This window comes from Erigeron canadensis, chromosome 1 (assembly GCF_010389155.1).
Source record: "Erigeron canadensis isolate Cc75 chromosome 1, C_canadensis_v1, whole genome shotgun sequence".
Taxonomy (NCBI): Eukaryota; Viridiplantae; Streptophyta; class Magnoliopsida; order Asterales; family Asteraceae; genus Erigeron; species Erigeron canadensis.
This window is the reverse complement of record NC_057761.1, coordinates 32,485,808-32,499,414: the sequence shown is the minus strand read 5'-3', so window position 1 is coordinate 32,499,414 and position 13,607 is coordinate 32,485,808. Positions and strand designations below refer to the sequence as shown.

At 37.0% G+C, this 13,607-nt stretch overlaps 1 protein-coding gene across 1 annotated transcript; it reads right to left on the bottom strand.

Moving 5' to 3' along the window:
• Positions 1-10,333: 10,333 nt before the first annotated feature.
• Positions 10,334-11,641, bottom strand: LOC122590124 (receptor-like protein 33). The gene has a single exon (XM_043762463.1). The coding sequence runs from the start codon at positions 11,639-11,641 to the stop codon at positions 10,334-10,336; it is 1,308 nt and encodes a 435-aa protein (XP_043618398.1).
• Positions 11,642-13,607: the final 1,966 nt, after the last annotated feature.

Sequence of the window (13,607 nt, the reverse complement as noted above, 5' to 3'; positions counted from 1 at the left end):
ACTTGCTGACTATGACCTAGATTTTTCTAAAATCCCCATCATGTGTGATAACACTAGTGGTATTGCCATCACACATAATCCTGTTCAGCATTCCAAAACTAAGCATATTGACATTAGGTATCACTTCATTCGTGATCATGTCATGAAGGGGGATGTTGAAATTTACTTCATCCCCACTGATGACCAACTTGCTGACATCTTCACTAAACCTTTAGATGAAAAAAGATTCAAGGATCTCGTCAGCAGGTTGGGAATGCTAAATGGCGAGTCTGCTACTTAACTTACATATCTTTTGTAAGTTGAAATTTCTTGACTTATATCAAGATCCATAGCAAGTTCAAGTGTGTCTTACTTGCTACAAAGCAAGGAAATGAAGAGCCATAAAGTCTTCATCTAGTCCAGCAGCAAACGGCTGCTGGTAAAGACATCTAAAATCCGTTGATCCCTAATGCTTTGGGAAAAAGCATAACAAAAGTAATAGGGTGCTGAAAGTCCCTATCTAGTCCAACAGCAAACGGCTGCTGGTAAAGACATCTAAAATCCGTTGATCCCTGATGCTTTGGGAAATAGCATAATAAAAGTAATAGAGTACTGAAAGTCCCTATCTAGTCCAGCAGCAAACGGCTGCTGGTAAAGACATCTAAAATCCGTTGATCCCTGATGATTTGGGAAAAAGCATAACAAAAGTAATAGGGTGCTGAAAGTCCCTATCTAGTCCAGCAGCAAACGGCTGCTGGTAAAGACTTCTAAAATCTGTTGATGGCTAACAATTTGCCAAAAATTGTTTAATGCTCATCAGCATCCACTCTTTCTTTCCTTGTGGTGCTGATTAAAACTTGGTAACCATTCCTTTTAATAAAATAAACTCTTCAGTGGATACCTCAATTTATTTGAGTGTATTCCACTACGTATTTTGTTAATATTTTATTATATATATCTCAAACGGTTACCTCGATTTACTCTCAAATGGGCAACTTGTACACTGTACGCGCCGTATGAACTCGAGTACAGTTGAAATCGTGGTTCATATAGTCACATCATACCTCTCTCATACGTACATATATACAGTGTCCTATAATTTAAAATAATATTTTTTATGCCACGTATGAAAGAGAATACATGTGACGACTCATTTTTTGCAATTATGGGGCCCATATCCATGCCATATATATTCACAATCCCTTCCATATTCCATCTTTTACGTTCATTTTTCTTCTCTATCAATTTCAAATATCTCTTATCATTCAAACTTCTCTCTCAAAATCTTTCAAACATCTATTAACATCTCTTAAACTTTCCAATCATCTCTGAAACTTACCAAATGGCTTCTTCTTCTCAAGAACTTGCTCAATCAGAAATCATTCCAACATATCTTATCTCTGAGAAATATGATCCAAAAGGGATCCCCTCCTCTAATCTTGTTTCATTCCAGGCCTCTAAACTCATTATTAAGGCCAACAACTATCTTGGTTCTCCTAGTATCCCAAATAATGTAGAGGGATACTTCTCCATGTTAGACTTCATCAAAGGGTGTGACGTCAGAAGGACGATTTACAGAGATCCTGAGGAAATGCCTCTTCATCTCTTAAGAGAGTTTTGGTGGACTTGTGACTATGACAAGGTCAATGATGTCATCACTAGATCGGTGATGAAGGGGGAATACAAAATATCTATTACTGTTGATTCGTTGAGGCGTGCTCTTCGTCTTCCTCAACAATCTGTTGAGCGTCCGTTTGTTGGTTTGGTATCCACCCAAGTATGGAAGGAATGGCTGGCTACCATTGGATATGGTACCAATGTTGAACCTGTGCAAGCTGTGCACAGCAACCCCCAAAAGAAGTTCTTGCCAGGGGTGTGGAGGTTGTTGTTCACACATGTAATACAATGTCTTGGTGGCAATAGTGGATCATTTGATCAAGCCACTGCTGGTCAGATGCAGATGATATATGCACTGGCAAATGGTCGATTTCTTGACTTTGCCAGTGTCATTTTGAAGATCTTAAAGGGAAAGTAACCATCAAGAATAGATCAAGTTTAGTATCATTTGCAATATTTCTCTTACTGATCTTTAAACAGGAATTGAAGGAGAAGTACATGCCTCCTGGTGCTCAGTGCATGTTGTCTCCCAGAATTGCCAATACTGTATATAAAACTCCAGCATGTGATCCAGAACAATTTGAAGCAAGATTCGTTGAGTTTACTCCAGCAATGAATCAGGTACTTGTCACTGTTTTTTCCTGAACAGTATGCACCAAACCCCTTTGTAGCTGGTGTGCTGGTAATCCCCCCAGCAGCCTCCAAAGCTCACAAGAAACCCAAAAAATTAAGGAAATTAAAAATTCTTTCTTCTTCCACTTCACCTCCTGCTGCTGTCCCAACACAGCAGCAGCGAGTACCAAAGGGCCCAACCACTAAGGTTAGGACGTCCTCACGGCCCAAGGACAATAGAAACCTAGCCAGCCCATCAGCAGTCTCAAAAAAGACTGATGACGAGAATACGGGAAACAGACAGCAGCCACCTCAAACTTCTGTAGGCGAGGTTGGTATAGAACTTAGGTCATCCCAGCCCAGTAGAGTTGAGTCTACCACTCCAATAATTCCTTTTTCTCAACCTTCTGATTCGCTGACAGCAGCCAGATCACAGGTGTTGCTGGAGTCAGCAAATTCTACGGCCGATGATGAGTTGGTGCAACAACACAATGACTCTGAGGCACCCGGTTCCTCTGACCCTTTAAATTTTTTAGTTGAAGCAAGGGTTGGTATTCAGGATGTTGAGAATGTGGTGGTAGAGTCTGGTGCTGATGAGGTCTCAAACGAACAAGAAAATGTGCTTACTGAAGGTGTTGGAGATGAATTGGTCGATAATGTTGTGGAAAGTGATGGTTTTGATGTTATGTTGAGTTTGATGATGAAGAGAGTGATTTAGAGTTGGATGATTTTATGGTTGAAGATTTCCAGCTGGATTTCTCCACCCAGGCTGATGTACAAGTTAGTGATATGGAGGAGGATGCTGATAAGGAAACTGCTTTTGATGATAGTGCAACAATCACTGAAAATCTTGAAGATGTTGCTGCTGACACTCGCACTGAAATTGTTGATATAGCAGAACAAGCAGCCACTTCTGAACAAGTAGATGTATAAGCACTGGGCATGCCCTCTTTTGGCATGCCTTCTTCGTTCTCTAGTGCTTTTGGATGTACCTCTGGCAAGCCTGCTGATGTTCCATTAACTGCCAAAGAATTGGGACTTTCCTTCAATACCAACTCTGCTGACAGGCTTGCCAGAATAGAAGAAAACTTAAATGATCTCACCAAGGCTGCTTCTATTGCAATTAAATTTTCAGATGTTGAAGACGATGCCTTGGTGAATACATTAAAAAGCTGGTACCTCATGCAGAAAGAAAACTCTGCCAGCATCGATAAGATCAAAGAAAAATCTATCTCCATGACTGCTGATCAAACTAAGTTGCGCATATTTTCCTCCTCTATTAGAAGAGATCAGCAGGCCATCCGGGGAGTGACTCGATCGCTGTGTAGAACTGGTAATGCCACCAGAATGCTTGCAAATAAGGCATCCTCTAGCAGTAAAGCTGCTGCTGTTGAGGTTAAGAAACTTGCTGACCTAGTGTCTCCCCTTATCACCAAGGTTGAGAACAATTTTAAGGCAATTAGTGCCTTGGAAACACAAGTGGCCAGTCTTCCTCCTCCTCAAGTCTCGTTCATTGAGGAAGATCGTAAGTGCCAACAGAAGCTAGAGGCCGAAGTTGGAGAAATTAAGAACTTGCTCACCCAACTTCTCAACAAGAAAGATGCCCCAACAGCAACTGTCACCCAACTTCTCAACAAGAAAGATGCCCCGACAGCAACTGTGGAGGTTGTTATTAATAACACAACCTCCAAGGGGGAGAAAGTTGATGCTGTCATCTTGGATCTTGTCTCTGAAGCAGTAAAAAAGGCAGTGGGTAATATGTTTGAAGAAACTGCTGACAAGGTCCTTGATGAAGATGATAATAATGCTACAGCCACTAAAACAACAAATGAAGAAAGAGCATTAGTGGCTATAGAAGAAACAAGTCCCCCTGCTCAAGCTGAGGGGGAGACAGGTGCAAATGCTGAGGGGGAGCAGTCATTGGCTATTAGTGATGCTCCTCAGGCTCAAAACGTGCTTAATGAAGAATAGGAAGTAAGTCCTCAAACATTAAAAGCAGGATGGGAAGCCGCTCACATTCAAGAAATGGAGACGGATATATCTAGAGAGATGCTCCCTATCTTTCATCCTCGCTATGTTGCAAATGCTCAAGTTACTCAGATAACTGAATCTGGAAGGAAGCAGCTTGTAGACGCGGGCATTCTCAGCAGACCATCTTCTTCACTCACTGCTCAAAACGTATCCATCACTTCCCCGGCAGGCAATCAATTTCAGGTAATTGATGTTCTCTCTCTTACTGCCGAGGGAAAAACTCAAAAAGAGGCACTGGAGGAGCTTGACAGAATAAAGTTAAACCAGGAAAATAAAAGGAAAAATCTACAGTTCATTTCCCAGTTGGCCCTCTTTGAGAAGGATCAGATGGATGCTGAACAGAAGATGTTGCTGACCACTGGTGGGCCTCAAGCTCTCTATAGACAAAAACAAGCTGATGTAGAGCAACGATTGAAAGAGAAAAGAGAAAAGTTTGAGAGTGAGAAGGCCAAGTGGATAAAGATCATGAATGATAGAAAGAGGAAGGAAAGAATAACTGTTGCTGAAGTTCATAAAGCAGCTTTGGGAACCAAATCAAATCTGAAGTTCGTAAGGGAAGGGGACACTGCGCCAACAAGAATTGAAGATGTGAAGATCACCAACCTTGGAGCATCAGAATGGTTTGAAATTTATATGCTGATTAAGAACAAAAAGGATGCCAGTTATATACACCTTTAGAAGATGCTGAAAGAATATTTTGATAAAGCTCTGAAGTTTGAAACAAAGTTTAAGGCAGACCTCCCATTGCTGAGAGCTGTCTTTGGGACCCCAGCAGCTGTTACTCTGTCAGCAGGCAAGCGTGTACCTAAAAGGAAACATGCTGAAAGACTCTTGCTTACTGATCTTCCTCCTATTCCTACTAATGCTGGTCTAAACCTGAAGCTACCTCCCAGAGCTTTCTTTGAAGAAGGGAGAGTTCTTGAACAACCTGCTGGCATCTTCTTCAACAACTTCCAAAATGATGAACTCTTCTTTCGCATTGCTGAAATGGAAAAGGCATCCACTGGATTTCTGATTGGCCTCAGGGAAAGGTTTGTTAAAGTGTCGAGTGCCAGATCGGTCATCAGCATGATAGATGAGGAGCTGACTAAGCCCCATAGACGAGATGATCCGGTGCTGAGGATAGCCAAGCAAGAAGAAGCTTTTGAAATTGAAGCAGCAATGGCCTCAAATGTCTTTAATATTTAATGTATACTGCTTGTAACATTTTTAATGTGAAATAAAGACTTCTTCTTCCCTCATTTGTATGTCTTAAGTACCTTTCATTCAGCAAGTCTCCTCGGCAAATAGGGGGAGATTGTTAAGTCTGAGATTCGCTGAAGAAGACTTGCTCACTGACGTATGTCGTCATCGAGTCTTCAGCAAGTCATCAGCAAGTTGAATACTCCAACATGTTCGTCATGGCGGGAAGAATTCAAATCAAATGAAGACAAGAAGTCACATGGTGGTTGACCAACTGTAATTTGCCTTGTATGGTAAAGGTACATGTTGGGACCAAAATGAGGGTTTCTCTTTCATACCCGTTTTGGTAAAGAAGACAAAGGCTCTTACTTGGGAGTACAAGGAGCCAATGGAATGTCGACAACCACCATTTATCACTATCAAAGGTTGGCTGTGTTGCCCTAATTCTTCCTCTACATAAAGCAACACAGCCGCATTGTATCATGTGTGTTAGTCACCTTGAAAGTGTGTGTCACTTGTAATTGTTCAAGTTTTTAGTGTGTCTAGACTTAGCAATTACCTCTGTTCTTTTGTATTCTTGTAAGTCAAGTGTGTAAGATCAACCATGTATTCATCGTTTAATCAATGATACATATGATTATCCTTGTATTGATTTATTACAATTGAACTTGTTATTGTTCTTATTATTTATCTGCTTATATACTTTCTTGTCTAATTTAAATATAACATAAGTTGTGCATTCGTGGACCATCAGTTACTACTCCTACTTTCCTACCGAAAACACTGTCAAAGTTTTTCGATTTCCTGAGTTTCTTGAAAAGAAGCTTATATCTCAAGAAGACAATGGGAGGATTAGCAATCATCAACTTGGGGGGGGGGGGTGTTCAAAGAGATGAATCTCATGAATATCAAGTTGAAAATAATGAAAATGGGATTCCAATTCGTAGGTCCTCAAGGACAATACGTGCTCGTACAAGATTAAATCTTATGGTTGAGTCTGAAGAACACGTATTAGGAGACTTAAATGAACCTCCTAATTTCAATGCTGCATTATCGGATCCGGAGTCTGACAAATGGCTTGAAGCTGCAAATGTGGAAATGAAATCCATGAAAGATAATCAAGTTTGGAGCTTGGTTGATCTTCCACCAAATGGTAAAACCGTTGGGTGTAAATGGATCTTCAAGATAAAGACCGACATGGATGAAAATGTACACACCTATAATCTCGTCTTGTGGTAAAAGGCTATACTCAACTTTACGGAGTTGACTATGAGGAGACCTTTTCTCCTGTCGCGGACATTAGAGCTATTAGGATCATCTTAGCCATAGTTGCATTCTATGACTTTGAGATATGGCAAATGGATGTCAAAACCGCCTTCTTAAACGGTTTTCTAGACGAGGAAGTCTATATGGTTCAACCGGAAGGTTTTGTCGATCCAAAACATCCCAACAAAGTATGCAAACTTCAAAGGTCCATTTATGGATTGAAGCAAGCATCAAGAAGTTGGAATAAAAGGTTTGATGAGGAAATCAAGAAGTTTGGTTTTGCTCAAAATCCTGATGAGCCATGTGTATATCGCAAAGCTAGTGGGAGTAATGTTACTTTCCTTGTCTTATATGTAGATGACATATTGATAATAGGAAATCACATTCCAATGTTGAAAGACGTTAAATCTTATCTTGGAAAGTGTTTTGCTATGAAAGACTTGGGAGAAGCAACATTTATTCTTGGAATCAAGATCTATAGAGATAGAAGCAAAAGGTTGATAGGATTAAGTCAAAATGCTTATATAGATAAGATCTTGAAGCGATTCAAGATGGAGAATTCTAAGCGCGGTCTTGTTCCTATGCAAGAAGGACTTAATTTATCTAGCAAGAACGGTGCTTCTACACCTGAAGAGGTAGAGCGTATGCAAAGAGTTCCTTATGCTTCGGCTGTGGGATCTATTATGTATGCAGTAAGATGCACTAGACCTGACATTGCGTTCGCGCAAAATATTGTTAGCCACTATCAGCAAAATCCTTGAGAGGATCATTGGACTGCTGTAAAGAATATTCTTAAGTACATGCGAGATACTAAAGATTTATTTTTGGTGTGTGGAGGAAATTCTGACACAGAACTCAAAGTGACTGGATACTGTGATGCGGGATTTCAGACTCATAAAGATGATACAAAATCTCAGTCGGGATACGTCTTCATTTTAAATGGAGGCGCAGTGGATTGGAAGAGCAAGAAGCAAACCACAGTTGCTATGTCTGCTACAGAGTCTGAGTACATTGTCGCTTCAGAGGCCGCTATGGAAGCTGTCTGGATCAAGAAGTTTATTTCTGGACTTGACGTGATGTCCTTAAATAAATCACCTATGGATCTGTACTGTGACAATACGGGAGCTATTGTCATTGCCAATTAACCAGGAGTTCAAAAAGGTGTCAGACATTACCAGAGAAGATATCACTATGTTCGAGAGCAAATCGAATCAGGTGAAATAAATCTACTCAAAGTTCACACTGATTGCAACCTAGCAGATCCTTTTACGAAGGCATTGTCAAAAGGAAAGCTTAATAAGCATGCTGAAGGCATAGGTCTTAAGTTGATAGGTCGTGTCATGTAAATCTGTGATTGGTATTTGGATAAGGGATGTTAAACAATTATTATTTCAACAAATGAGTGCTTTCATTTCATAATAATTGTGTCCTATATTTGCATGTTTAAATCCATGAATGTTTTTAAATATTCTAAATGTCCATTGTCGATTAACTATATGGGAATATGGTTAAACTAAGACATGTGAGAGATTGGTAATATTCTGGTGAATATATGAAGATGGTCCTGCCAAACTCACATGATATTCAAAAAGGTGCATATTGGACTTAACCCACTTAACGAGTTATCATATTATGGATCGGCGTCATTAAGTTAAATTCGTGAAATGGTTACTTTAGTTATCCTTAGACTTGAGATGCAAGTAGGTTAAGTGTGTATGGATCACATTCTCTTGATTTAGTTCTACGTTGTTCTGAACAAGGTAGTAATAAAGGGCTATTTCAGAAATGTTGAGAAGTAGCATGACTTGACACTTGTGGTCAATATAGGATTTGTTCCTTCAATTTGTAACTGAAGAATGATACCATTTGGCGCCCTCATTGATTAATTAAGATGTTTGTACGGTCATACCCAAATGAACTCAAGAAGTTGTCTCGACATAATTTGGTAATCTTAAGTTAATTGCTAAAAATAAGAAACATAATCGTTATATTATGGAATGACATTGATCCATATCCATAATTAACAAGGGTATCTGAAACAAAGTGATATTAAAGACTAAATCATTTCAAATGATACTTTGGGTACTAGCATACGATATAGGGGTGTCAAGTGTTTGATCGTAGAGGGGTTTTAGTTTAGACCCTACAATAATAATTATTATTATTATTAACATTATTGGAAGCTTTGCACAAAGGTACACATATTTTATTCATTACTTTGTTAATTAATATGATTGCATAAACGTTTCTTTTCCGCTGCGTACTCGTGATTTGTTATGTATTTATGTTCATATATTCTAATAGAATCAACTCATAGGAATTGCATTATTGTTTGAATTATAGAATGAGCATGTTTGCTTGTGCCGCCCTTTTTAAGAACAGGTCAAGTTTATAACATGGAAAGACACTCATACCTAGACCTTACCCAAATAAGTATGTCAGTTACATAGTGTTACCAGAGAATATGAGACCTGAATATACAAAATGTACATCATGATTTAACTGCAATAAGGTCGTCATTGTTCAGTGCATTGTCCAGAATGCTGGTGTTCAGGTACATGGCCTCTACCACCAATCTGATTCACCCTAGGCGCCCATTCTGTAGTCTGATGATGATGATTGGAGATGGCAATATATTAATAGTTACCAGTGTGATTATGACCACCATAATGACTGGCAATACCAACTTCAGGTGTTTGGATCACATAGAAATCACCACAATGATGTACCAACGGTGATCTCTTAAAATGTTATGACGTGGAAATTTTAATGATGTGGCAATATTTTTGTTAGAAATATCAATATATGTATGTTTTTACACATGCATTATATAATATTGTTATGTAATTTTCATGATACGAGTCACTATTCAAAATTTCACAAAGTGTGTCGACACACGAGTCAAGAGTTAACAACTATGTATATATATATAGAATTTAGGAAAATGATTTGTACTGCAGACTTTACCTAAGTTTAGGTACTGTCACTTTAAAAAAAAGTTAAAAATTAAATTTTTGAATTTGACAAACATACATAGCCCCCACTGAATTTTACATAATCCCCCCTGCTTTTACCTAAGATAGTTACTGCATGTTTTACCTAACCTTTCCCAATAGTATTTATATGTATATATTAAGCAATTTTAACTTTATTATAAACATGTTAAAATACGGCATGTTAAAAAGAATAAAAAAATACGGGTTGACCCACATCCGACCCGTTTTTACCCGCACCCGTTTCGACCCGTTACCCAAACCCGCCGACTCGCCCATTTTGCTAGGCTTAGATTTTACCTTTACCACAAGTCATTTCCCTTGACTGACTTTCACAACAGTAGATGATGTCGATAGTTACACATGCATGTTAAAAAAAAGTACATTTCCACATGTCAAATCATAAACACACCATCATTATCAATCATCTCTTGATACAACAAATCTGAACCCCAAAAGAAAGCTCAAAAAGATGCAATAGTGAAAAATTGATAAGCTAATCAACGTTACAGTACACAGTGAACAATTTAATCCTGAAGAGAGCGATGATTTATAAATGCCAACCATGTTATATTTTGACAACTAACCCAAGCATGAAACACATGTTTAGACAAAATTATAAAATACTAATGTTTGTGAATCTAAATACCTCATTAGAAAATCTTCCTTTTTAGTAGCGCAAAAGTTTGTATGATTGAAATCGTTAAAAAAGTGTAAACGTTCTCTATCATCTCAAAGTAAGTTACCCTCCAAATCCTAATAAAGAGCAAGCTACCAACAAGTCCCATGAAACCCGTAACAAAACCCGAGACTATACCAGCATAAAACCACAAACAACCTTGTGACCCATATTTACCTTCATCCTTGTTGGCATGAGCATATGATAAATTGTTTTCTTTGCAACTCCATGATAGTAAGGGCCCACATAGCTCAATGTTCCCTTCATAAATAGTAGATGGATCACCTAAAGTTTGAAGTTGATTTCCAATTGGTACTCGGCCAGATAAGTTATTGAAGGATAGGTTCAAGTAGCTTAGGAAGTTCAAGCTAGCTAAACTTGAAGGAACTTGACCACACAATTTATTCGCCGACAGATCTAAAGATTCCATTTGCCTTAGATTTCCAATCGTTGTTGGAATTTGCCCGCTTAGTAAATTTCTAGAAAGATTCAAATTCTTTAACGCCACAAGTTTCATCAAAACATCAGGAATTTCACCAATGATTTTGTTGCTTGAGAGGTCCAAGGATATAAGAAACCTAATGCTCTTGGTGTACTCCAATTGAATGCCTTTTATATAAGTCACAATATATTCTTCATACCCACTCCTATTGTAATAAATGTAGTCGGTACTCACGCTACTAGTGCCACTGTAACTAGAATTGAACATACCGGTGCCATAGTTTACACAGTTATCACTAGTCATGATCATACCGGCTAAATTACAAAAACAATGAGGGATAGTTCCAGTTATGTTATTATTTGCCAAGTTTAAATGTTGAAGAGCGTTGATTTCACATAGTTCCGGTGGAATTTTACCCATGAACTTATTTGATTGGAGATTCAAGATTTTAAGCTTCAATAAGTTTTTGCCAATCCAATAAGGGATCTTACCGGTCAACAAATTGTTCCCTAAATCAAAGATGACTAAGCTTGTCAAGTTCTGTAAAGCCACTGGGAGATTGCCCTCAAGTTTGTTATTGCTCAAGTGCAATGATCGGAGATATGATAAAGAACCTAATGAGTTCGGGATATCGCCTGTTATAGTATTATTTTTAAGATTCATTACCCGTAAATGAATCAAGCTCCCTAAGCAATTGGGAAGAACTCCGGAGAAATTATTATTAGATAAATCCAAAATATTCATACTACGCAACTCGCATAAGTGTGTTGGAACATTTCCAGTGAAGCGATTTTTCCCAAGAATAACATAAGGGACACCTGGGTTGGATTGAACAATCATTAGCTTGTCTAATTGAGATATATAAGACAAGTTAGTTTGGGTTAGGTTGTATTACTCATTAAGTTGAAATTTCTAACAACGTGAAATAATTAATTGTTTTATAATGCAAATATTCAAAAAAAAAAAAAAAAAAACCAAAGTGTAAACATTTTTTTGATATTTTAACTTAAAATTACTATTTTAGTCAAATAACCCCAAAATAAGTACGTCGTATCTTTTTTTATTAGTTTATTTAAAACTAAAATTTATTGTATAACTTCGTTTACAATATTATTATTGTATATGATCAAATACTAACAAGTTATTATGTTATTTAGTGATTTTTTTGTCTTTTATAATACAATATACTCGTATTTATTTTTTAGAGAATAATCTTCACCAAGCTCAAAACAGACACATGACCGTTGTTGCTCTATGCCTATATATTAACCGTCTTTATAGGAGAATAATCTGCACCAAGCTCCACTTTCTCCACCTTTATTATCTCCGGATGATCCAAATGATGTTTATCTCTTTGATATTCTGAATCCTTTGTGATCATTTATGTTCATGTGATTCACTCTGTTCGTGTATGGTGGATATATATCTGATTGTAGAGAATGAAAACCGAAAGAGTGAAATTGATGCTATATGACCCTACCCAAAAAGTGCTGGAGTGTGATCATTTTATTATAAATCGCATGTTCGGAAATCATTTAAACCTACGGGGTCACACGAAATGACACGGTAACTCTATATTATTAATTAGTATATTAAAGTAATATATTAATTAATTAGATCACGAAATGATTAATTTAAATATATTAAGGGGTTAACTATATTTAATTAAATGAAAAATTAAATTATGAAATAAGGAAATTGGTGATGGATCCTAAGGGGCCGGTTTTGATAAGGCTTTGTAAGCCTTAATCTAGTTTGTTCACCAAGTAAATTAAACCCTATAAATATAGAGCTTAATTCAAAGGTTTTTTCATTCCTTCACATAAGAAAATCTTTTTTCTTTCTCTCTTCTTTTAGCTTGGTCGAATAAGCATCAAAGACAAAGGGTTTTGTGACTTTGGTTTTTGAATAAGAAAGAGACAAAATAAGGATTCTTGTTTTGTTTTTTCATCCGTAAAACTTATATGAATATAAGTTTTATTCATGAAACATTCATTATACAATATCTATAGATTGTGGGGATGTTTTGAATTTCGACTTCAACAAAAGGGAAAGCACAAAAGGGTTTGTGAGATCGTGATTCGGGTATTAGCATACGAGTGTGCGATCGTAGAGGGGTTTTGCTTTAAACCCTAACTAATAATAATAATCTTATTATTAATATTATTGGAAGCTTTGCGCAAAGGTACACGTTTTGATTCTCTCTTTGTTAATTAATTTGATTGCATATACGTTTCTTTTCCGTTGCGTACTCGTGAATTGTTATAGGTTTATGTGCTCATATTCTAACAGTGGTATCACGAGCCACATATGTGATCTATTAATTACAAAGATCAAAACTTGAAGGGGGGTTTAAGGGTTGGTTGATTTTAATTAATTGTTAAATAATTAAAAGGTTGTTTTTCTTATTTTTTTAAAATTAATTAAATCGGATCTTGATTAAATAAAAATTAGGTTTTTTGTTTAATTAAAGTTTTAACCTTGTTCAATAGAGATTGAAACCCTCAAGCAAGTTTTGAATTATGAATTGATATAAATTATGTGATGAATTGCATGATTATGTGTATCGTTTTATTTAAAGTTGTTAAATAAATAGTAAAATCACAAGAAATTCATGCAAAATTTATTGTGATTTTACTGGATATATAAAGAGTTATATTATGCAAAGCATGTTGATCCAATAATTAGGGTTAATTATTAGATAATTATGTGACAATGTGATTTTTGCGTGTAAATTTTCTGATGTGCGACAGTTTACTAGAAAAATCATATTAATTAATCTGTAATGAGTTAGGAGTCGTGCTTT